Source organism: Westerdykella ornata (assembly GCF_010094085.1).
Source record: "Westerdykella ornata strain CBS 379.55 unplaced genomic scaffold EI97scaffold_10, whole genome shotgun sequence".
Lineage (NCBI taxonomy): Eukaryota > Fungi > Ascomycota > Dothideomycetes > Pleosporales > Sporormiaceae > Westerdykella > Westerdykella ornata.
The window spans coordinates 707,159-730,254 of NW_022986860.1; the positions used below are offsets into that span (position 1 = coordinate 707,159).

Below are 23,096 nucleotides of genomic sequence, written 5' to 3' on the forward strand. Positions count from 1 at the left end.
TTAATCAGTCCTGGGACTGCATACCGCTGCGTGCCCCACCAGTGAGGTACCTATGGCCCAAGGCACACGCTGGAGATTTGATGGATACGTTCGGACGTCAGTGGTACGAGCCACCAAGGCAGTTGTGAACATTGCAGTGGCACGAGGGCAATTACCGTCCGTGCTGGACCTTGAACAGGGGCGCAGTTCCATCTAGTCCGTCAGGGGATATATTGGAAGCGATATTATTCTCGTTCTCCGTCCCGCCATTCTGCGGCTTCACTGTTTCCATCGATGGTATTACCTGCTACCGATTCACATTCTAATATAGGCAAGGGGCAACGGCGAGTAGCCATCAACGGGATAGTCTGACTTAACGATCAGCGCAGGTAATTGACGGGCGTTGGCGGTGCTTCCCGAACCTCCTCGCTTGTCCGGCTTGTTAGCCTGTATCCCGTAGCCTGGTCTTTGGTAGGCGCGAAAGATGGTCACGGTTGCCTCGTGAGATTCTACAGGCTTGTTCGGAGTGTGGATCCCCTTGACCGAAGTTCTCCGGTGAACGTTCGGACATCCCACGTTTCATACGCTACTGCCAAAAATCTGGGGTTAGTATGTATAGTGGAAACGTGCCTTACCAGCCGTGTTAAGGCATCATCTCACATGTCACTGCATTAGGGGTGATCTCATTGTACATTAGTTGAGGATATTGGGCAGTATGCAGTCGTTTTTAATCTAATCTGGGCCAATACCGCAACAACCTCTTAAATTGTGACGTAGGTCTCGAACCCGCACAGGCGCAACAACGCCCAGTCTGAGCCGCATTACCTGCAGATGTTAAGATTAAGCTTAATCAGGGACTGAAGGCAGTGGAACGAATGTTTCAATATGGAGGGGTTCTTCCATGTCGGCAATCATTCACCACATCGGCTCCACACTCTGACGGCTCCACACAACACAATCAGCCGCATGTCGGCAGAAGGCAACGTTGAAATGGAAGTGCCGTGGCCATATTTATTAGAAGTGTATCCCCTTTATCATTGCAATCGCCGGTTACCGTCATGAATCGATCGTCTTGACATATGCTGGTTTTGTTGTGGTTGTCGCAATACTCCGGATATTTTTCAGGTTTGGTGTTGGTGCATTGTGTTCATACGGAGATCCACGGCCCGGCCATCCGACCCTCCGGATTACCTGTCCTCGACTTGATGTCGTAGGTACATATGTACAAGGTCACATGGGCGGAGCCGCGGGAAGCACCATAGTTTAGGTACATCTATCATGGTGTGCAAATAGGTCGTTGTCGGAGCCCAAATTCCGTCGCTACCAATGCTGGTGTGGTCGGACATTTTTACTTCATTTATGTCACGCCTGCTAGACCCTTCACTAGTATCTTTTCCAGAGGAGAACGTTTCTGCCCAACCGCGTAGAACTAGCGCCGTTTAGATCATTTTCCAGAAAGTTCTGGGCTCCTCGCCACGGACACGGTCAGGCCTAGAGATCCTCAGGGGTCGGGCTACCTAGCTGCTCCGCCATGGCATACATCGTGGCTTGGAGATGACGACGGATCTCTGTTATTCGAACGATCCAGGAGACCTTGCTGCATTCCGCGCTCTGGTTACGGCGAACATTGATGGGGGTGAGAAACGGAGGAGACGGAACCATGAGGGATAAACGGGCGAAGGATCCGATCTTTTTTTGTTGAACTGCTGTTTTAGGCCCTTTTGCTCTGCGGTGAGGGAGATAATAGCGGATCGAAGTACTCTGGAATCGTTTCATCGCTTCGTTTGATAGCGTCATGATAGCTGTTTTTCGATCTGGTGATGCCCAAGGCTGAGGCGCTGCATTGTACTGAACCAAGTGAGCAGATTTCCTCCCGGGCGAGGTGCAAGGTAAAGACTGACCACTGCACCGGACCTCTCCACCGCTTGTTATTTGGATTCGATTGTCCGTTTGTGGCTTTACCCCGCTTGTCGTTGAGCCCTTCGCCTTCCACTCCATTCCGTCGTCTTTTGCGCCCCTAGACGTGGAGGTTGGTCAGGTACTCTCGCTCAAAAGAACAAGTGAACGTACCTTGAAATCCGCGCCTTAAGAGAGGGTCTAAGCACTTAACCGCCATCTCTCCCGGCTTCTTCCCTTACCGACCTTGGTCTTCTTCGTTTCTTCCTTTCCCTCTTTTCTTCTTCCTGTTTATTTCTCTTATGCTGTCCAGTGCTGCCTCCCAAGCCCAATTGATGGCCAACATCTCAGCGACCGTCCGGCTGTTCCAACTTCCGCAACACTCATGACAAATAGCTCCTAAGACGCTCCGCCTCCAACCTCATTAAGCGACTTCTCCTCAACCCACCCAACCACCCATCATATTCTCGCATTCCCTCCCACCCCACCTTCCCTCTCTCCCTCTCTCCCTCCCTCTCCCTCCCTCTCCCTCCCTCTCCCTCCCTCCCTCTCTCTCTCCCCCTCCCGTCAGTGCATTCCCCAGGAGGAAGCAACAACAGATCCCCAGTCGTTATCCAGCATGATCTATTCCGCGAAGAGCCGTGACACCTCTACTTCGACTCATGTTCACTAGGATTCTTATTTCGCCATATCCTTCTCAATACTGCGCCGTCTCACATCCGAGTGAACAACCGCCTGTAGTTCTGCTCCAAGGTAGATCACCTGTCTCGATCAATTCAATTGGCCACAGTCTGACTGTGCCACTAGAGCACTGCGTTTCAAGGCCGATCATACAGGACGAAGGCGCTGTCAGGCCACTTCTTGTAGCTCTCCGGCAATGCAAGATGTCCTATTCTGATCAGCGCGGCATTTTCAAAAGACGCATTGTCCGGGTTATGAGCTGAATCGCTCTTAATGATCTCTTAGGAAGAATCTTCTCTTGGATCTCCTTGTCAGTCATGCCTCTTTCGAAGGCTTCCTTTAACTTTGCTACGTCGTCATCGGACCAACGGGCGTGAATCCTCCCGCTAGACACTCCACTTTGAGCCTCAGCCGACTGTGTGTTCACGACTTCCCCTGAACGAGGGGTATGAATCGCATCGCTTGGAGGTTGAGCTGACTGTGTATTCCTTTGCGGGGTTTCCTCACCCCTTGGAGCGTGAAGCGACAGGAAGGCGTCCGACAGCGGCATGTTGTCTGGAGATGCACTTAGCAGTCCAAGGACGCTTCGCGCACAGGAGCCTGATCTGCAGGCCCAGCCGATGCCGCTCATCATCACTCTCGACCGCTGACGGTAGAGGATGGCCTGCAAGACGTAGTGCCGCGATTAGCACAGCAAAGAAGCCACAGTCAACGCCGCTCGAGCTTTGCTGTGGGCACGGAGCTGCCTCGACCGGCACATCTCTCCAGTCGCGTCCTCTTAGCCCCAGAGGAGACTCTCTTTGCAGACTCGCCCAGTAGAGCAGCTGCGGGATCTCTTTTCTTGCCATGCGAAACTCTTGACCTCGAGGCGTTGGGTTCATGGAGTTGTAAAGCCGGATAAACGGGTGGTGAATGTCAACACCCACCTCAACTGTAACCCAATGGCTTCCGCTTGGGTTGTACGGGAAGATGACCGTTTTTATAGGTCCAGGCAGATCGGAAAACGGCAGTGCGAGTCCAAGCTCAAGATACTCGGAATCAATGGCTTCCCGTATCGCATGAAGGTAAACCTCGAGCATAGCTGCAGGCGCTAAACAGGCACCTGGTCTCGATGGTTCTTGTTCAAGCAGAGTCTGCATCAATCGATCGGTCGCCCAGGCATAGTTGCGTTGCGTCCCTTCCCCTTCAATGCGTTCGATGTGCGGGAGACTGAGTACATCCGCTGGATGCAGATGGAACACTGCACTGACATTCTCGTGGTCCAGAAGCTCGATCGAACATCTCGCCAATCCATTGTCCGACGAGGCACTGCGCACTACCTCCTCGTAGGCCTTGAGTGCCTTTGCCTCCTCAGCAGCCTTCGCACTGTTCGCCTCGCATACCGCTTTCTGCTCGGCATCGGTGATGGTCTGTTGCACACCGTTAGCCTCGTTGACGTTGCCATGACCAGAAAGATGCTTGAGCGGAATGTGTTCCAACAATGGACCGGGTGTATCGATCTTGAAGTACCCATCCTGGCGACTGTCATGGGGGAACAGAGATGAAAGCTCCACGCTTCCAAGCGATCCGCTCTGCCCGAAGCCTTCCTCTATCTCACACTTTATTGGCAGCACAGGATAAAGGGGTTCCCCAAACTCGCCCTGAAGGCTTCCCTGAATGGCTGCAGGCTGGAATTGCATCCCTCCCTCAGCAGTAAGCCATTGACTATAGCTAGCATTCGCAGCTTCAGCAGTACTAGCTCCAACTAGAATGGCACCACTGTTAAAGTCCATAGGAATTGCTGGAGCAAGAACCTGTTGGCCTTGGAACGGACCAAATACATCTGCAAACCAATGATCCTGCTGCCCGTAGACATTCTGATCCTGGAAACCCAGATTGGCTTCGGTCAATGTCGGGCCAAATGAGAGGTTGGCCCCGCCGACGGTGCCTTGTGTTGAACAGTATCCAGGCTGGAATCCAACTAGAGCGGGCTCCATTGACTGCAGACCAGCAGCCGCATGGCCCTGAGTGGTCTGGCTTGTGTCTTGGACTACCGTCTCCAACTGGATGGAATCCTTCGGAGGCAGCGTCTTTGCAGACAGTTGCTCTGTAAGTCTCTTCACCTCCCTCTGCAACTTCTCAAACTCAGCGCGGGCAGGAGGGGTGCGGGCTGAACGCCGTCGACTAGTGGATCGATCGCGCAGTGAATATCGCCCCCGTGAACTTCTATCTCGAGGGCTTCTGCTCTTGCGTTCACGGCGCGGGCGACTGCGTGACTGTATCCGGTAGCTGCCCGACCGGTCGTAGTCATGACGAGGTGAGCGACTGCGGTGGCTCCTGTGACGCCGTGAATCTTCACGCTCTCGGGACCTTGCACTGCGAGAACTCTGCCTCTTCCGCTCACCGTAATGAGGAGACCGGCTCCTGCTATCCCTGTACCGTCGTGAATCTTCACGCTCCTGGGGTCTTCCGCTGCTGTAGTCCCGCCTCTCTGGTCTACGGCGAGAATAGCTGCGTGAACGTCCCCTGTGCGTGCTGGACTGGTGGTCATCGGGACGCCGGGTTGCAGAAGGGGCGCGGTAAGAGGACGCAAGTTCCCTTCGACGCCTGCTGTCTATCCATAGCCGCTCACCTTCATGGCGTGGCTCTGCCCCTTCCACGAGGGCTTTGCGTCGGTTTTTGCTAGGGCACCAATTCCGACGGAGGTTTGTATTTCCCTGACTCTTAGAAGAGTCGGCATTGGGACGATATGAAGACATATCGAATGGAAGAATAAGGGTTCGAAAAAGGACTGGCCCCTGGTGGAGGGCTGTCCGAGAGTTTTAAGAAGCCGAACTGGAAGTCCGGCAACTAAGGCCTCCGATGGAAGCCTGGGTATGTAGACAGATGCCGAAGCAACTGTACCCACAGCTGTTACGCGGCAGGATTACCTGGTTTCACGCGGACCGGCGGCCTATTCAATGACCCTACGACCGTGAATTCAAGCTGTAGTGAACACTACAGCAAGAAGACGCGGAAGCAAGGTGAAGAGGGGAAAAATTGAGTGTGCGAGCGAAAAAAAGCGTGGCAGCATCACGCGTCGCTTAGTAAGGTGCGAAGGAGGAAGGAGCGACGACAATGGCCGTACCAAACGTCAACAATGGACACGAACACGCCACGGCGACATTGGCATAACCAAACTTTACTTCCTACATTATCTAGGTTCCTGTTACCACGGTACAAGTACAGTCCATCTGTACTAACCACAAGGCTCAGTCGCCAGTTCGGCACACAGAGCAACGCCAGCCCATAGTGCTCAAAGACAGGCCCTTCCAGTATCTCTGGCACTCCCGAGCCAGCCGTACGTACCGACTTAGTACATCCTGGAGAGACAATCCCCCAAAGTTGGGACGTATCCATCAGATGAGCGTAGAGCTGCTCATCAATAGGGCTACCGCCACCAACCCGGGAGGCCAAATCAGCGGGTGCCTGAGTCTTCGCTGGCTATGAGCCACTGAGCAACCCAAGAGCACCGGTATCCTCTTCTTCTTCATCATCATCTTTTCCTTCTTCTTGGCGGGGAAGGGAAGACGCGGGAGGCGGGACGCAGGTGAGGCAGGCCAAATCCTCATCGTCAGAATATGGCCCTAGAAAAGGGTTGCGGCATGCGCTGTGTCGGCGGTGTTTGCGAGGCGAAGAAGGCATATTGTGGTGTTTCTGCCGTCGTAACAGTGGACAGCGAGGAGCCAAAAATGTAGACTTGTTGCAAATGGAACTATGCCTGAGTCACAACAGAATTCACCTTCACCACGCTCCATGGAGAGATTACCCGATTTATTGACCCTAGAACGCTGCCGCGATCCTTGCAGAGCGCTCGTTTATCCAGTCAGCAGCCCTAGATGTCTGCCACGATATCCATACCCCCGTTTCCCGGTCCAATATAGAGACGATCCGTCTTCTGCCACTCCTATTCCAGTCACCACCATTGATATCCTGTCCATCGATTGCAGCCTTTGTTGAATAGTCGTGAAGCATCGCTATGGACCCAAAATCTGGGGATGTGGATTCCGGAGTGTGCGACGGGTTCGGAGCGGATGATGGGCACCTGGAGCTGATGGCCGTCACCAGGTGGAAACAATAGCAGTTCGTCTTGATAACGTGTTAGCACGAGCTTCCTTGTGTGAAGTCGCACTTACCATTGGGAGTATCCTCCCAGCTTTCCGAAGCTGGTGATACCGGTTTCTCATGACAGTGGTGTGGGTGGCTGCGAACTTGAGGCGCAAAACGGAAAGCTCTGCTCGAAGAGCAACCCATTCAAGGTCCGTATGCGAGATATGGCGACATAGGTAAACTCTGGAGCGAAGTCCTTCTAGGTTTTTCGAGTCCAGGGCCGCCTTGTCCGCATACATGCCCTGCCTTCCAGCCAAAGGGAGATCTAGCAGCGAGTGACAGACCTCTTGGGAAGGATAACCGCGATCTCGAATCAACTTGTCCAAGACCTTAGTGACGAAGGACTGAAGAGGATGAGTCTTATTCACATATAAAACTAGCAATCTTACATCCTCGCGGAAGGAACGAGACTCCCTTCAGAATTGGCGGCGTGCTTGAATACGTACTCCATCACTGTCCTGCCGGCTTGTGAGAGAAGAAACGTCGGTACTGTCTATCCAAGCCATTGTCAGCAGACGATTCTACTTGTTCATCATAGGATCGTCGGGGATAGGGAGGAAGCGGTCAAATATCCGCGGATTGTCGCTGAGAACGGAAAGTGACATTCCTTTCGCGAGTTCGGTTCCTCAAAGACCTGGAGCTGGCTTGAGATACTGGGAGAGCAACTTCATGTGGTTCTCCACATCCCGCCCGGGGATCGATATTGGTGATCGCTCCCTTCCAGGTTTGATGTTTATACGTGCCCCGAGGCGGCTCGGGATTCACCGCCCATGCGTGAAGGTCCCAGAAACCAGCAAGGTCTTGCTTCAGCGCCGGTGTCAAGATAGCGTCCAGGTTGGAAGCACCATCGAACCAATAGAGCCATGATCGTGAGCATCACCGCGAGCTTGTTACTCGTATCGGCACCAGTGATCTCGGCTGCTGAACTTGACAAGGAGAATTTCCTCAGAGGAGATTGAGCCTCTAGTGGAAGAAGAAAGCTAGAAGAGCAAGATTGTTCTTGGTAGCTTTACGAGCGATCCGAATGCGTTGGGACGCGTCCCATTAACCCAATCCTCATATCTAGGCATGTGGCGCATTTGAGAGTCATAGTTGTAGTCCACCGCAGAAAAGGTAAAGAAGATTGATGGGCAACCAAGCTAGCGGACCGTGGAGTCCTGTGCTTTCATCTTGCCACCCCAGAATGGGCGCGTCCCTCGGATGCTTCCACTATAGCGTGGGAGTAGGCATCCCCATAGAAGGAAGGGACCGCCGTTGCTGTTCCGCGCAAGTGGGTGTGATTGGCTTCAAGTTCAGTTTTCCGCGTCGAGATCAGGTACGGTGGCAGTACCGGGCGCGAGCTCTGCGTCCTTATCGGGTTTTTGGGTCGGTTGCCTAAGCGTTGATTGTAAACTGATCCCTCAGCTCATTGACGAACAACCTATTGTCCGCAAAGGTGTTGTCTGGGATCGCATGAAGATTCGCTTCATTGATGTCCAGGTCGCGATAGCTTGGATGATGGTCCTTGAGATACAGCAACCACTGCTTGGTAACTCGACAACGCACTCGGTGATCGCGCCTGAATAGCCGATGCTTGCGAGGTTCATAGTTTGCGTTCTTTTGGCGCAGCCGTTCTGCGCGCTAGACCCTAGAAGTGCAGTCTTTGTCGACTTTTTCTTCTGTTCTGCTCAAAGTCAGGTTGAGGAAACATAGAAGGAAACCTACATGACTGGAACAGCCGTATGAGCGGCACTTCCCGCATTTGGCCATCCATCATCTAGTTTGAAGCGATCCTTGGTCGGAGGTAAGTCCTGCCCGCATGCACCACACAATGGACTGTTCAAGTCGGCCGGAGAACCGGGTTGCGATGCTCCTGGAGGCTGAGGGCGCAGCATCGCAGACGCTGAAAACGACATGGCGCAGTGGATGAAAAGAGGGATCGCCCTGGTCCGCGGCTACCCAGAAGTTTTAGAAGTTGAACAACAGTTCACCAACTAAGACCTCAAATGGAGTGTACGAAAAAGGGCTCACCCTTGGTTTCGGGCTGCCCAAAAGTTCTAGGAGCTGAACTAGTAACAGTTCAGCAACTAAGGCCTCCAACGGACGCCTAGGTATGTGAGGAAATGAAAGAAGGTACGAAAAGAGGGTTTACCCATGGTGGAGGGTTAACCCAAAACTTCTAGAAGCTGACATAGTAACGGTTCAGCAACCGAAGGACTCCAAATGGAGTGTACTGTGTACGATAAGAGGGCTCACCCTTGGTGTAGGGCTACCCGAAAGTTCAAGTAGCTGGACTAATAATAGCTCAGCGACTAAGGCCTCCAACGGACGCCTAGGTATGTGGCGACAGAAATGAAGCCACGAGAGGAGGGATCACCCTTATAGTAGAGGGCTACCCAGGAGTTCTGGAAGTTGAATCAACCGTTCAACAACTAAAACCTCCAAAGAAAGTGGGTACGAGAAGAGGGCTCACCCTTGGTCTAGGGCTGCCCAAAAGCTGTAGAAGCTGAACTTGTTACAGTAACGATTCAGCGGCTAGGCCTCCAAATGGAGTGTGCAAAAACGGATCATTCTTGGTCTAGGACTACCGGGGAGTTCCAGAAGCTGAACTAACAGTTCAACAACTAAAGTCTCCAGATGAAGTGTACGAAAAGAGGGCTCACCCTTGGTCTAGGGCTACCCGGAAGTTCTAGAAGCTGAACTAGTACAGTAACAGTTCAGCGACTAAGGGCTCCAACGGACGCCTACGGATGTGGCGAAAGAAATGGAGGTACGAAAGGAGGGCTCACCCTTAAGAGGGCTACCCAGGAGTTCTAGAAGTTGGATCAACAGTTCAACAACTAAGACCTCCAAAGAAAGGGTTCGAAAAAGGACTAGCCCCTGGTGGAGGGCTGTCCAAAAGTTTTAAGAAGCCAAACTGGTACCAGTTCAGCGACTAAGGCCTCCGGAGAAGCCTGGAAAAACGGAGCTTTCGGGCTACCGATCCTATCCCCTTTACACGGAGGGGAAACCTAGCGGACAACACAGAGAAGCGCTGCTTGGGCACGATGCGCGTACAGTACGCGCAGCAGACTTCGGGGTGTTGTGAGGAGGGAAGGAGGAGGGCGAGTGGAGTGGCGATTATCTACGGTGCGCGCCAAGAGCGGGTCTCGTGTTTTTCCGACCCGGGGATCGGTGGCCCTCGCGCGGTGAGTGAACGCTAGCCGTGCTCGATGTACAAGAGGGATGAAGATTACCATTCTAAACTAAAAGAGCTAGATTGAATTTTGGAGAATAATTACGTGACGCTAACTATGGATACCTATCCTGAGGTGAAGCCTGTGGACAGCAACAACTCTGCCTACCCTTATGCAAACGCGTGTCGAACCCCTATAACCCTCACTTCTTGCACTCGGCTGAGCTTACCGTACCCCGCTAAAATAAAAAATATTGCCTTCCAGCAGCGCCTTCTCGGCTCCTGAAGTGAGGATTTGATGGATAATAGCTCGGAAAGGCCGGATAAGTCTGCTCGCTACCTCCAAGTCAGCAATTGCGGATTGCTTATTTATGAGACAAAAACTGATCAAAGTTGCGTCTTTTCGCCAGAGATTATACCTCACTCAACTCTTATTACAGATGTCTACGGCTAGTTGAAGACGAATCGCTAGCAAGCGACGTTAACACAAGACGAGCAAAACGGTTAGGAAGAACACAGCGACAAGACTGACTTCAAAGCGATAAGAGATCACCACGTGAATACCGCAAACCTCGTTGCCCAGCTCCTACGGTCATTGTCAATTACACAAGGGTTTGTGGGATCCGATATGACCGTGTAATCAAGAACGAACGACTGGCCGGCACCCATGCGTGTGCAAGAATCAACACGGGTGGGATCGCCGAAGAGTCCAATGGATGTTACCAAAGCTCAGGCCAGCGAAGCGCAACTCCAGCCTGGAGACCACGACGGCCCTTCAGAACATTGAAGGCCTCAAGGCCTTTGGGGATCCCCACATCTGTTTTCCTGCTCGGTCTCCAGCGAAGAGTCCTGTTGCCGCACAGCCAACCTGGCCCTCGGGCTCCCAGGGTTGAAGTTTGTGACACTTCTCAATATGTTCAAGAACAATGCTCACCTGGAGACGATAGGCGACGGCCTACTAGCTCCAAGTATGCCCGCAAAACTAAGTTCTACCATCCCTGCGAGCTTCTGCGAAACCATCTGCGCGCCGAATTCTCCTTTCAGATGCACACTGTTACTGTCCGGCCCGTTTCCAATAGCTCGACCTTGCAGTCGAGTTCGAGCTCTGTCAACAGCATCGGCAATCGTGTTAACACTGTTACCTACCTGCTATGCTTGCGGAACTGAAGGTCACTGCAAGCCAGATTCTGGGTTGTGAACTATCGGGCTACGCGGAGGGAGGAAAGGACAGGGGGAAGATACGATGGCTTGGTGCGCCGAGGGGATCCTAGTTGACAGAGTCGGAGGCGGGGTACTTCAGCAGCAAGTGGAGTCATGTGTGGGGGGACCTTGGGGAGTGGGATGGGTTTGAAGGTGTGTTCATCACAATACAGCCGACTGGTCTGGAGTTTCCCCAGGGCCTTTTGCGCCGCTGTGGTAAAGAAGAAATGGAATAGATGTTTTGATCTGGGGAGGGGCGAGGGGAGGAGAATAGGATCGACAGAGAGTCAACTGAAGGACCCAAGATATCGTTCTGACCTACCAGCAATCTCGACCTAGACCATCAGATTGTGTTCGCCGCGCGGCTGAGCAGGGAAAACTGGCTGACTTTTCGGTCCCAACTTCGCAGGACGGCGCTTACCGCTCTGCTTGGCTTCGCGATAAACGCCCCAGTCAAAGCTGTTCAAGGCTTCCTCACTCATGAGCTCTATCAACAATAGACAGATACAACAACAGCAGCTTTGCTGTCACGGTTGCGCATATTCAAGGAAGACGATGCGTCTTTTGAAATATGAGCTGGAAGCGCGAGATACAATCAGATCTATTGAGACCTCTTGAAGGACTCAAGTGTTGTGAGGGGTCACCGCATTGTTTTCCTCGACCTTGGTGCGAGGAGGCGAGCTGTGCCGCAATCCAACATATACGAGATCTTCCCCCCACAGATCAAGAGCTGATTGTCCCGTGAAAGAATGCAGGGACTTTCTTTTTCAACCATCGTCGCGGTCCTGGTTTGGTGAAGAGTATTAGACCCATCCGAAGGTGCAAGATTTCATTACCATGAAAATCCCTTGTGTGCATGTCCCACAACGACTCAGAGTCGTTGAGGCCAATTTGTGAGGGTCTGGCCGAGCTGGCCTTCAATACAGTGATGATATGCTCAATGATCTATACCTAGGTAGGTACTATTGAAGTAACAAACTGGCATCCTGGATCCAAAGACGGGATGCAATGTGACGGGAACGCACCTGCATGCAAATTCAATCATGTGAGCTAAAGTTTACGTGGGGGAATGTCAAGCCTCACTTCCACCATGCGCAATTGATCGGTGAGAAACCCCATCTCACTGACTCATGCATACCTCTTGTACCGGTACGCATGGACATTAGCACAAGCAATTCACTTTTCGGCTTCACAATTGCGTTCCCCTAACCAATTAGCATCTTGCTGTGCCGCAACAAGCGCGCAACGCCGCAGCCAATTCGCTAAAATGCTGGTTGATAACCAGCAAATCCAGCCGCTAGTGTGCCAGCCTTTAGCTTGCTCCTCATTTGTGCTCTCCAGGTCGGCTATCCAAGTCGATTGAGGGAGATTGGAGCACCCGGGTGCCTGGATATATCAGGATCCGCTGAGGCGTAACTTTCCATTCCGGCTGCAACTGCACTCCTCCTCTCGAGACAATTCGTCGCGGAAAATAATGGTCGGCTTGAGAGACCCAGCACACTGGTCGCGGTGGGCTTGCCGACATGAAGCCCATCAGGATTCTTTGTTTGTTGTCAGCTCTCCCACGATAGGCTAGATATTCTGAATCCCAGGACTGAAGCCGTGAAGGCACGCCACTGTGGAAGGGAGGTTCAAGTTCATAGATAATAGATGTTATGGACGTCGCTTCGCAGAGGAATATGCTTTACACGGTTTACTTCACTTATTTCCTTTGTTCGAAATCTTTTTCCGCCACTTTTGCCACTTGCTGCTTAGGACTGGTAGTAGCCATGAAGCACCACAGCCCGGAGCTTGTATTGGGCCTAGGAGTGGGATGCATGGTCATACCATGTGTTTTCACCGGACTCCGTATGTGGGCTAAACGGCTGGGGAAGGGGTGTTTGTCGTGGGATGATTATTTCGCGGTGGGAGCGCTGGTATGTCTAATCTCCCGAATCGGAACTATTTGCATTCTAACCAGCCTTTGGAGGCAATTACTATCACTACGTGTGGAACACAAATAGTTGGTGAGCAACGCACTTGAGGCATTCAATTTAGCGTCTACTGATGGACAACAGCAACAGTACACGGAAGACTGGGTAAACACCAAATCGTTCACGCCAATGGCCAACCTGTGCTGGATGACCCAGAGTTCCTCGTGTACGAACACGTAAGTTCCACAGTTCCACTCACTCCTCAGGCGGACACTGAAGTCAACCACCTCTAGACGAAATTCATCCAGACCATCCTCATAACCGTAGGGCTCGGCTGCATCAAGGCCTCCATCCTATTATTCTACAACGGCATCTTCTCCCGCATACGCTCTTTCCGAATCGCAGTACACATCATGCTGGGCATCGTCGCAGCATGGGTGATATCGCACACGTTCGCAAACATATTCTTATGCTGGCCCGTCACCGTGCTCATCGAACCCTACTTCGGAAACAAATGTATTAACGCTGGAGAGATATGGCTGTCGAATCTTTACACGGATATCATCGTCGACGTGGCGATCTTGATTATGCCCATCCCGATGGTTCTAAGGCTGCAGCTTCCGTGGGCTCAGAAGTTGGGGATTATCGGTGTTTTCATGCTTGGAACATTGTATGATTGTTCCTAATCTCGAACACTTTGGCCTTCGGACTGACGTGGCTAGGGTATGCGCAACTAGCGTTACGAGGGCCGTGGTTCTCACAAAGATGATGGGTGAATACTTGATCAATTACAACGACTTGATGTGTAAGCATTCTGTTCAATTTTCTTCGTGACATATCCTATATCTAACATTTTAAACATAGATTGGACAGCGCCTGCCTTCTTCTGGTCCAATATCGAGCTCTCGCTAGCAGTAGTCTGTGCCTCCCTGCCTCCCTGAGGCCAATTTGGACGTTTATGAGACACGGCAAGAACAATTCCACACGGATGGTGTATACGGAAGACTCGTTGGCGGGATCGGCGACACGGCCGAAGAAAGAGAGAGGATCCAGTTTGGTCAGCGAAACTGAGTTGACAGGCTTTCCCGCTCCCATCGCCGTGGAGACTACCATCCATGTAGACATAGAATCCCGTCATGGTAGATTCAGCGACGCCAATGAAAATGGGAAGTCCACTCGGGAAATGTTTGGGGGGAGGAACACGCCGGACTTGGAATGCATTGGGACTGAGGAGAATCGTGGCCATGTTTGATCCCGAGTATTAGCAGGCTGCAAAATAAGATATGGCTTGAAGACTGAAGAACTGGACCGTTATACGGCACTGCATTTCCAATCTCCTCTCCCGACATCGCGCCACCGTGACACCAACCATACCGCCAACGAGTCCGCCCAATCAATAAGCCAATGGACTTGAAGCTCCTCGCTCTCTTATTCATGCATTGAATTCAGCATGCCCCCTTGCGCCTTACGCCATTCCATGGTCCCCCAATCTTTCAGCTATAACCCGGTGAAAACCCCAATCTCCGTCCGTCAAACCTCCAAGTAATCGTTTCCACGACCGTGGGCATCGATTTCATACTAGGATTGAGCCGTTTCGCACAATAGCTCATTGTTAGGATTGCATAACAAGTTGCTATACGGAATTCCATTCCAATTCACCACTCCAACGAAGACCCACCCTTAAAACCAAGCAGTCAATAGCAAGCAAAAATCGTTGCAGTTTGTTTTTGTTTGTTCAGCTTCTTCTTCATTTTTATTCTCTTTACTTTTGCTTCATATCTACATAGCGAGACCTTCACTGTGTCACATGTAGAAGAAGATGGCCACCGACAAAACAATGGTTACTCTCAAATACAATCAATCCTCGCTTATTGCAAAGTCTAATTCCAGACAGCATACACATAACCTAAGCTAAAGAACGCAATGCTACTCAAGGAAAACCCCTACAGCATCGTCTATCATGACAACGTGAACACACCACTCGTTCCTTCAAAACTGGTAATCTTGCCTCCAAGCGCTTTGGAGTCGCCATAATACTTGATCCGGTAAGTCCCGCTCTCCACTCCCGTAATGCTAGTGTCCCATGTGGCGGTGACTTCCGACGTCCCCGTTAAGCCGTTCAGGCGCTTCCACTCATAGACTAGCTCCCAGTCTTGATCATTCCTGACTTGTGTCCATGGTCCACCGGTACCCTGTCTTTCGACAGCGGTAAAAGTGCCTTCGAGACGCAGGTTATTCCTTGGGTTTGCTCCAACAAAAGTCACAGAGACATGAGACCCACGGCTATACGACGCCGAAACGTCTTTGGTGACCTCGCCAAACTTCTTCCCAATGGGCGCACTATCATAGGCCACTCCTGTTATGAGGCTAATGGCTCTGTCCCTGTTGTCCGGAGGTGTAGGCCCGGCAGGGCTCGTGCCTTGGACATCATCGGCCAGGTACGGAAGATAGGTGAGCGTGGAATTGATGTACGCGTTGAGTGTATGTGGTCCGTAGAGAGTGGAAGCACCCTCATAGCGCTGGATGCCATACTCTTCCTCCGTGGTGATATAGTGGGTGTAAGTATTTGCCGGGCCACCAAGTACAACGATTGGAGGGGTCTCTTTCCGAACCAAGTTCGAAGAAATAGCGGCATTGTATACTGCTTCACGCCATCGCCGTCCTGCCATCGTCGTTGCCTCACCGGGAGAAACGATGATGAGAAACTGTCCTACTCGAAGGACTTGGACATCAACGATGTTCGGAGCCCAATCGTAGGGAACCTTGGCTTCGCCTACATTCAGTAGAATCGGCTTTGGCCATTGACACGCCTTCTGCTTAGGGCTTGGAGGGGCGATGGCGCTACCTACAAGATTCCAGAACGGATTCTTGGGGGCTCCGGGGTCATTTTGGACGAAATCGAAGGCGCCAGGTCCGTCCGTTGTACCTGCAGCAAAGGAATTTCCGAGGGCAGCAGGACACGTGCTTACCAGGGTGCCATTAGGAAGGGTAAAAGTAAACTTTGAAAAATCTACAAAAGTATGGAACGACCTGACGTTGCCAGTGATGGGGGTCAGACTGTCCCCGCCTCGTAGGATGGTAAGGGCGCCGTCGGACTGACGTTTCCCGATTTCAAAGCAGGATTTGGCACCCCCGTCATTGAGACCAAAGAAGGGTCCTCGGCCGTGGCAGTCCTGACTCTTTCCGCCGCAGGTGCTGTCCTCCAGTTTGCACTGCTGGTTCGATCCATCCTCACACCAAGCGCCATTTACATTGGGAGTAGTGTCGCCTACGTTCGCTTGGGAGAAGCCTGCGACGAAGCCTGGCGCAGCGTTCCAGGAAGCAGCATTGGTCTGCATCTCTTTCTCAACAAGGTAGGCGGCCACGCCCTTGTTGTCGCCGGCAACGAGAGTCTGGTTTCCAAGGAGGGACGTTCCGTGAACGGCAAACCAAGTCAGGATTCCAATATGCTTGCCGTCACTTGCCCGGGTGAATCTCAGACTTGCCATGGTCTTGTCCACGTCGTCGGGATAGCGTGCTCGTTCCTGCTCGGGGTTGGCGAGATAAGCATACAAGCTCCGATTGATATTGGCATTGGAAATCTTGGTGGTTCCCGAGCTGATGGTGCCGAGTGTCAGACCCTCATGTGCCCGTTTAATGGACAGCAGTGCGCCGTCTACAATGGCCTGGTAGCTCTGCCGATCAAACCCCAGACTGGTGATTTGCGGAAGCAGATAGTTTAGCCAGGCGCCGGGCCCTGCATGACTATGGGTACCCGTCACAGCAACATTCTTTTTGGTATAGATGGAATAATCGGAGCCGAGATTCTGAAGGCCTTCCAAAATGCCATTCCGGATGGCAGTATCTCCCATCCCGGTGTCCAGAACGAGGTAGACGAAGCGATCGCTCGGGGTACTAGGGCTTCCTACAATGAAGGCGCGTGAATACAGGCGCTGGCGCAGTCCTGTGCCGATTTGCGAGGAATTTGCGTAGCCCATTAAGTTGAGTTCTACAACAGGCCTAGTGATTATTAGCTATGCGCTCTGAATCTCAGGCTTGCCAGCGGTACCCGGTGATGTCGGCCTTTCCAACGCCGATGAGATACTGCCCTGGATTTTGATCGCTATCCCCTGCCTGCTTCTCAGTGAGAAGATGTCTCTGCGCAATTCCATGATGGTCTTGATCGAGGCGCCCATGCCAAAAGTCAACCTGGGGAAAGCCCAAGTTGCTCACAAGCTGGACAACGATGAGCAGAACCAACGAGGCGACGCCTAAGGCGACTGCGATATGCGGGCGTGCCATTTTCCCAGGCGATGCTCGCAGGTGTACGGAGGGTGTGTCCACGCTGAGGGCAGCATAGGGGGACCTGTGCGGTGTTTAAACACAACAAGGAGACCGGGGAGGGGGAGTCGTGCAACGAATGAACACAGGGCCAGCCTGGGAAGGTGACTGCAAAAGGCAGCTCGCACGTCGTACCGAGGGCAGACCAGGAGCCCGGGCGGATATGCGAAGTGTGGAGGAGAGATGGCTGCGAGGGCTGCGAGTGGATGAATGGTTGTCTGCTGTCCTTTCGCTTGTCCGAGTGAAAGCGCAGCATGATGACACAGGGCAAGGGTCCCTGCTAGGGGCAGTATTCGAGGGTGCTGGATGACCGTGTCAGGGGTAATCAACGCGGTGAGTTTTCCATTATTTCGATTGACTCGACGAGAGGGAGCCGGAGGGCGGCATCATGCTCGGTGAGGCGTTTTCCATCTCAATGATGGGGGAGATGGTGAAGGTTGGTATTGACGCTAGCTCGCGTGGTGCAGTCAGCGTGTAATTTATGTGGGACTACCTGCCCGATATAAGTGAGAACGACGCTATATGTACGCCGCTTGCCGGATAAAGACCGGCAATTCGTTTCTTACAGTATTTGCATGGGTAAGCCATCAGTCCCCGTCCCGAATCCAGTGCAAACAATATGCGGAAGCTCTCGACGTCGACTCAACTTGCAGCCGGACGAACCGGGATTTTCAACCACCTATTGTTAGGGGCACAGTGATCTCCCCAGTTTATCCAAGCACTACTGCGACCAAGCTACCTCCCTCCCAAACATCGCGCGACTGGTCCCCAAACCTTCTCGTCTCTCCACCCGTAACTCCGCATCCAGGTTGGTCGAGCTTCCCGACTTCGCGCTCAACAACCGGTCATGCCTCTAATCAATGAATCATATGACGCCCTCCCCTGTAAGTACAGCCCACCCTGGAAACAGTAGCACAGTGATGTGCTCCCAGAGACTTACACACTGCAGACGTCGATGCGCCGCCCACCGAGAGCGCTCTCGCCGCTGCGAGGCAATTGATCGAGGCGGACATAAAAAGCGCCGGTGTCGATGCCACACAGCTTCACCCCGCTCTCATTCCCGCCGCTGGCTACTCCCCCTCCTTCTCCCCGGCTGTCCAGCAAGAACTTGACCGTCTGGAGGCGGATGCGACGTCCAAGATGTCTGGCATCGACACGAAGCGTTACGAGGAGCTCGAGGCGCCGCCGAACACCTCGCCTACAAGCGACGAAGATAAGCCTGAGCTGCTCGAACAGTGGAGGACCGCGCTGCAGCGTGCATATACCAGCGCCGAGTACGTGAACGGCCGGTTGACGCAACTAGGCCTGCTGGAGAAGTTTGGAAAGAATACGTGGCTGGTCGGAAATTCGCAGCTGGAAGATATCCTCAAGGCGCTCGAGGCGGAGCTCGCTGAGCTGAGGAAGCAGCATGAGGAGGTGGAGATTCTGAGGAGATCACAGCAGGAGAGGGTGCAGGGCGAGATCACGACGCTTGAGGAGACGTGGAAACGAGGTGTCGGTCGTGTGCTGGAGGCCGAGGTTGCGGCCGAACAATTGAAGCAGCAGATACTGGGGAGGAGACGCGCTGGTGCTGTGTGAAGAGCTGCGATAAACGAAGTCAACGAAACAGAACAATCACGACATCGCCCTGTAAAGGCCCGTCTCCTCGGCTGGGAAAGCCCACATCCCAACAGGATTCCGAGAGGCGCATGAACTATGGACATCGTACGGCGGTGTCACCGTTACAACTGGAAGGACTGGAGCATGCCTTCTGCAGGAGTTACCTGCCCTGATCTATGGACGCTAAGCGCCTTTTCACGAGGCAACCGAAGTCTCGAAGACAGAGAGAATAATTATGCGGAATCTATTTCTGGAATGGAAATATCCTCACGAGAGCGCAGCCGGGCGAGAGAAACATGATTCTTAAAATCATTACTGAAAGATACCCGATAAACCGGTCTATATGGTAGTTCTACCTGCTCATCGTGACATATTATACACTATAGAAGTTTCCTTACAACTTGGAAGCAACAACAGTGCCACCATCCAGCGCAATAGTGGCACCATTAACCCAAGCACCCGCTCTGCTACCCAACCAGATACAGCACCCGGCAACATCCTCAGGGCTGCCGATTCTACCGAGGGGCACATTGCTGGCAATAGCGTCTCCAAACTTCTCCAGTGTGGCCTTCATCATTTTGCTCTGGAAAGGTCCACACGCAAGCGTGTTACTCGTTATTCCCCTTTTACCCAGATGGCTAGCCAAAACCCGGCTCAGGTGGTGTAGCCCGGCCTTTGAGGCGGAGTATGCGAAGGTCTCGAGAGCAGGGACGCGGAGTCCGTCAACGCTCCCAATGTTAATGACGCGGGCCGGGTCTTCCTTCGTCGCAGCGGCTTCGAGGAGAGGAGTCACTGCTTGGGTGAGCTGGAAGACGCGCTTGAGGTTCAGGTTCAGGACACGGTCCCAGGCTGCCGAGGGGTAAGTGTCGTACGATTCGCCCCAGTTGGAGCCGCTGTTGTTGACGAGGATGTGGAGTTCTGTGTATCCGTTAGATGGTCATCCACCGGCATGTCTCGTCCCAAGTCAAGGTCGAACACCTACTTCCTTCCCTCTTTCTCAGCTCCTCGGCGAGCTTCAGAATATCCTCCTCTTTGTAGAAGTCCGCGACGACGTACTCGGCCTGGCCCTTGCCCATGGCATTGAGCTCCTTGCATGCTTGGGCGCAGGCCTTTCCGTCGCGCGAGGATATATAAACATTTGCGCCGTTGGCGACAAATCCTTCTGAAATCATGCGGCCGATACCCTTGGCGCCGCCGGTAACGAGGACGACCTTGCCCTGGGAATTGTCAGTGAATGGTGCTATCACTCGGTCTACTTGGAGTACCTTGACGCCGAAGAGATTGTTGACATCCATAGTCGACATTTGAGCTTGGAATGAGAGGGAACGAGAATGAAGGAAGCCGTTGAGTCCGACTTCTTCTACTCCATCTTGCTGATGAGGTGGGGTCCAAGGCACTGCAGCAACGGTCCAAGGACCGAGGTACCGAGGGCCCGGCTCCGGGAAATTTGTTTTTCCGCAAGCTTCGGCTTTTCAACCTCTGAACAACACCCCGACCTTTGCATCACCAAACGATGGAGACGCGCCAGAAGTTTGTCTTATGACCATTTTGTGCGGTCAGCATTGACACAGGAAACACAGCCCCAGTCTCATTGGAACCATATATACAGCATGAATCACAGCATAGCTCGACTCTGGATCTCTGGCGCTTTCGGGACGGCCAGTAAATCTGCAGCCGGTTCCGACTTGGAACGATGCAAAAGCAGTCATCCTATCTTGCTCATTAACTGTATCCGACCCCAACTTCGAACTTCTCACTTCATGGTATTCCCAGAACCAAGAAGGATTGCGGGGACAATGTGCTCACATTCAATGTCAAGACCTGCAGCGCTGATGTCCTTCAATATAGCAGTTCAAGGAATCTCTCTCCAAACCTCTCAATTTCACTCATGACTCTTTTTCCGTACTCTGCTTCGATTTACTACTTAAGGCCGGCGAACTGCTCCAGCAACGTCGCAACTCGGCCGCAAGTACCATCCGACTCCGTGTCTCCTAAGCAACTAGTGAGCATCTGCCTGTCACAAGCTTCCAAGCAGTATTTATCGCCATGTTTCTTTTCCCCCATCTCAATTGTCTTCTCTCATCCGTTCCTTTCCTCTTCCTCGCTGTGGCCCCCTTCGTTTCCCCCGTCACATCAAATCCAGTATCCAACCCTACAATGCGCCCCTTTCGCATTGGCGTACTCATCGTCCCACCCATCCAATTCCTCGATGCCGGCCCTGTCGACCTCTTCGCCATGCTCAGCCAATCCTACTTCGAGGGCGCCAGGCAGCCTCCAGCGCTTGTCGCCCAAGCTATCCCCGACAAGGACCTCCATATCACGTGGATCTCTCACAACGGGGCGAACAGCACGTCGCCTACCTCGGCTGGAGTAAGATTCCTAATCGACGCCGGCCTTGACGACCCTCGGGTCGCCCCAGGCAGCCTGGATCTCTTGTTTATCCCGGGACCCCCGCCGGGCCTACGACCACCGGAGTCTGTCCTGCAGTTTGTGAGGGATCATGTAGCAAAGGGGACAGAGCTGTTCACAGTGTGCTCTGGAGTCTTCGTCGCCGGTTACGCGGGAGTCCTAGACGGAAAGCGCGCAACTGGGACGAGAGGAGTTATGGATATCCTCCAGACGGAATTTCCGAAGGTGCACTGGGTGGACAAGCGGTATACGAATGACGGCAAGATTTACACTTCTGGTATGTTGCCTCGGGCATAACGCCAGTCCAACTCAGTGTGTTCCTGTATGCAGACTGATAGGGTCCAGGTGGGATTACAAATGGCATGGACGCTGCGGGAGTCTACCTGCGCAGGAAGTTCCCTAAATTAGCGGACACGGTGTTGACGCTGGCGGATGTTGATGTGCGCGGTCCCGAATATCATAGCTAGGTGGCTTGGAAGCTTGGTTCGTCTTTCAGGTTTTCAAGGCTTGGGCCAGAGGCTAACGCAGAGTAAGAATCGACGGTGCGTGCCAGGCTTGAGGGGTAAGTGTGTGCGGCTCGTTTTCTGAGGATTGGAGTTCGGCCTTTCTCGGTTTGTCGAAGTGGCTAGGAACCGCTTGATTGCAGAGGTCTGGGTGCGGTCGATTTAGAATTGGCTGGCAATTGTAAAGCCCTCTGAGAAGATGCTTGAAGTATGGAGATTCGTCGCTGCGAGATAATCACCCCACTTGCTATGACCTACACGCACCAGTGATCCAATAACTGCGTGCGGCAATAGCTCTTTGCGAGATTTGACCACTATGTAACCCTATTGCTCGGCATCCTTTCTAGTCCCGTCTCACTGTAAACCAACTTGTAGACTAATACCCAGACTAACCCATTACGTATCGCGTAATTGCAACCGTGGGACCGGCTAGTCTAGTATCGGTAATTCTGGACAACCCACGGATCGCAGCTTCCAGTGACGACGCATTGGTGCTGATCAGGGATCCCTGTCCGTGGTATGAGGATCGTCCACATGTCCGAACTTTCTTTGAACTTTATGTCATACCCTAGAGGGACCATAAACATTTCCTTTCGATCACTGAGTATCCTTTGCTCTTGAGCCTTGATCAGAGTGCCATCCTAGACCTCATCAACATGCCCTCTTCAAGCTTGATCAACCTCTTTTCGGACCCTAAGCACACGGATTGCTGACGGTTATGTGGATGCGTCCTATGCCCAAGAATCTGCCCCAGATATTCCAGCAGAGATGATTCGCAATGGACCTCAGGATAATCCACCGGCCACGACGGGTAATCCACTCCTTTGTTACCATCATCATCCTCTTATATCCTTCCTCTCCGACCTTCAAGACAAAATCTTATCTACGCTGCGAGCTACCTGCTTTTCATATATTCCTCTCAAAACTGGAGGTATATTCTTGACTCGTTCATACGTACCCACTCATATAAACTTCTCTTCCTTTCTTGGTCGTTTTGCTTTCCTGGGCATGGACAGTGAATCCACGCTCCTCAACGATTGGCAAGTGTGTCTTCCAAAAGGGACCCCGGTTCGGTAGTTCTTATTCTTATGTTCATGACGGAGGTATACCATCGGCAGCCGGCGACAGGAGTACCGCAAGTCCTCAAGCCGCAAAGTCCAGCATCCACGCCCGACGAGGCCACATCGACATCGCAAACAACTCTCGGACTCCAAAGCGAGTCCAGACCCAGCGACGGTACCACAGCCCCCCTCATCCCCCTCCTGCCCCTCACCGAGCCTCAGGGCCAGTGGCGAATATCCGGTAGGTCCAAAT

General features: G+C 52.7%; 8 protein-coding genes across 8 annotated transcripts; 3 read left to right on the plus strand and 5 right to left on the minus strand.

The window, feature by feature from the left end:
* Window positions 1-2,773: 2,773 nt before the first annotated feature.
* On the minus strand, window positions 2,774-5,294 carry EI97DRAFT_442512 (uncharacterized protein; the record flags this gene model as incomplete). Its single annotated transcript, XM_033799762.1, has 2 exons — window positions 2,774-3,220; window positions 3,483-5,294. The coding sequence occupies 2 exons, from the start codon at window positions 5,292-5,294 to the stop codon at window positions 2,774-2,776; spliced, it is 2,259 nt and encodes a 752-aa protein (XP_033654138.1).
* Window positions 5,295-5,880: 586 nt separating this feature from the next.
* Window positions 5,881-6,251, minus strand: EI97DRAFT_45198 (uncharacterized protein). The gene has a single exon (XM_033800390.1). It carries the CDS (start codon window positions 6,144-6,146, stop codon window positions 5,934-5,936), a length of 213 nt encoding a protein of 70 aa, XP_033654139.1. The 5' UTR covers window positions 6,147-6,251; the 3' UTR covers window positions 5,881-5,933.
* A 106-nt stretch (window positions 6,252-6,357) lies between these two features.
* On the minus strand, window positions 6,358-7,680 carry EI97DRAFT_473805 (uncharacterized protein; the record flags this gene model as incomplete). The annotated part of the gene is made up of 3 exons (XM_033801884.1): window positions 7,131-7,680; window positions 6,711-7,028; window positions 6,358-6,663 (listed from the first exon to the last, which is right to left on the minus strand). Exons 1-3 carry the CDS (start codon window positions 7,188-7,190, stop codon window positions 6,358-6,360), a joined length of 684 nt encoding a protein of 227 aa, XP_033654140.1. The 5' UTR covers window positions 7,191-7,680.
* A 4,702-nt stretch (window positions 7,681-12,382) lies between these two features.
* Window positions 12,383-13,994, plus strand: EI97DRAFT_45390 (uncharacterized protein). Its single transcript, XM_033800486.1, has 7 exons — window positions 12,383-12,590; window positions 12,647-12,954; window positions 13,008-13,044; window positions 13,096-13,187; window positions 13,245-13,621; window positions 13,674-13,756; window positions 13,816-13,994. The coding sequence occupies exons 2-7, from the start codon at window positions 12,694-12,696 to the stop codon at window positions 13,890-13,892; spliced, it is 927 nt and encodes a 308-aa protein (XP_033654141.1). The 5' UTR covers window positions 12,383-12,590; window positions 12,647-12,693; the 3' UTR covers window positions 13,893-13,994.
* Window positions 13,995-14,693: 699 nt separating this feature from the next.
* EI97DRAFT_467262 (neutral ceramidase precursor) lies at window positions 14,694-17,701 on the minus strand. The gene is made up of 2 exons (XM_033801588.1): window positions 17,000-17,701; window positions 14,694-16,950 (listed from the first exon to the last, which is right to left on the minus strand). The coding sequence occupies exons 1-2, from the start codon at window positions 17,230-17,232 to the stop codon at window positions 14,910-14,912; spliced, it is 2,274 nt and encodes a 757-aa protein (XP_033654142.1). The 5' UTR covers window positions 17,233-17,701; the 3' UTR covers window positions 14,694-14,909.
* Window positions 17,702-18,216: 515 nt separating this feature from the next.
* Window positions 18,217-18,849, plus strand: EI97DRAFT_377141 (uncharacterized protein; the record flags this gene model as incomplete). The annotated part of the gene is made up of 1 exon (XM_033795594.1): window positions 18,217-18,849. A coding segment is annotated over one exon (633 nt), but the record flags the coding sequence as incomplete, so codon positions are not given.
* Window positions 18,850-19,127: 278 nt separating this feature from the next.
* Window positions 19,128-20,429, minus strand: EI97DRAFT_433421 (NAD(P)-binding protein). The gene is made up of 3 exons (XM_033798387.1): window positions 20,136-20,429; window positions 19,853-20,087; window positions 19,128-19,788 (listed from the first exon to the last, which is right to left on the minus strand). Exons 1-3 carry the CDS (start codon window positions 20,172-20,174, stop codon window positions 19,265-19,267), a joined length of 798 nt encoding a protein of 265 aa, XP_033654144.1. The 5' UTR covers window positions 20,175-20,429; the 3' UTR covers window positions 19,128-19,264.
* Window positions 20,430-21,027: 598 nt separating this feature from the next.
* EI97DRAFT_458518 (class I glutamine amidotransferase-like protein) lies at window positions 21,028-21,746 on the plus strand (the record flags this gene model as incomplete). Its single annotated transcript, XM_033800917.1, has 2 exons — window positions 21,028-21,556; window positions 21,625-21,746. The coding sequence occupies 2 exons, from the start codon at window positions 21,028-21,030 to the stop codon at window positions 21,744-21,746; spliced, it is 651 nt and encodes a 216-aa protein (XP_033654145.1).
* Between the last annotated feature and the right edge of the window lie 1,350 nt (window positions 21,747-23,096).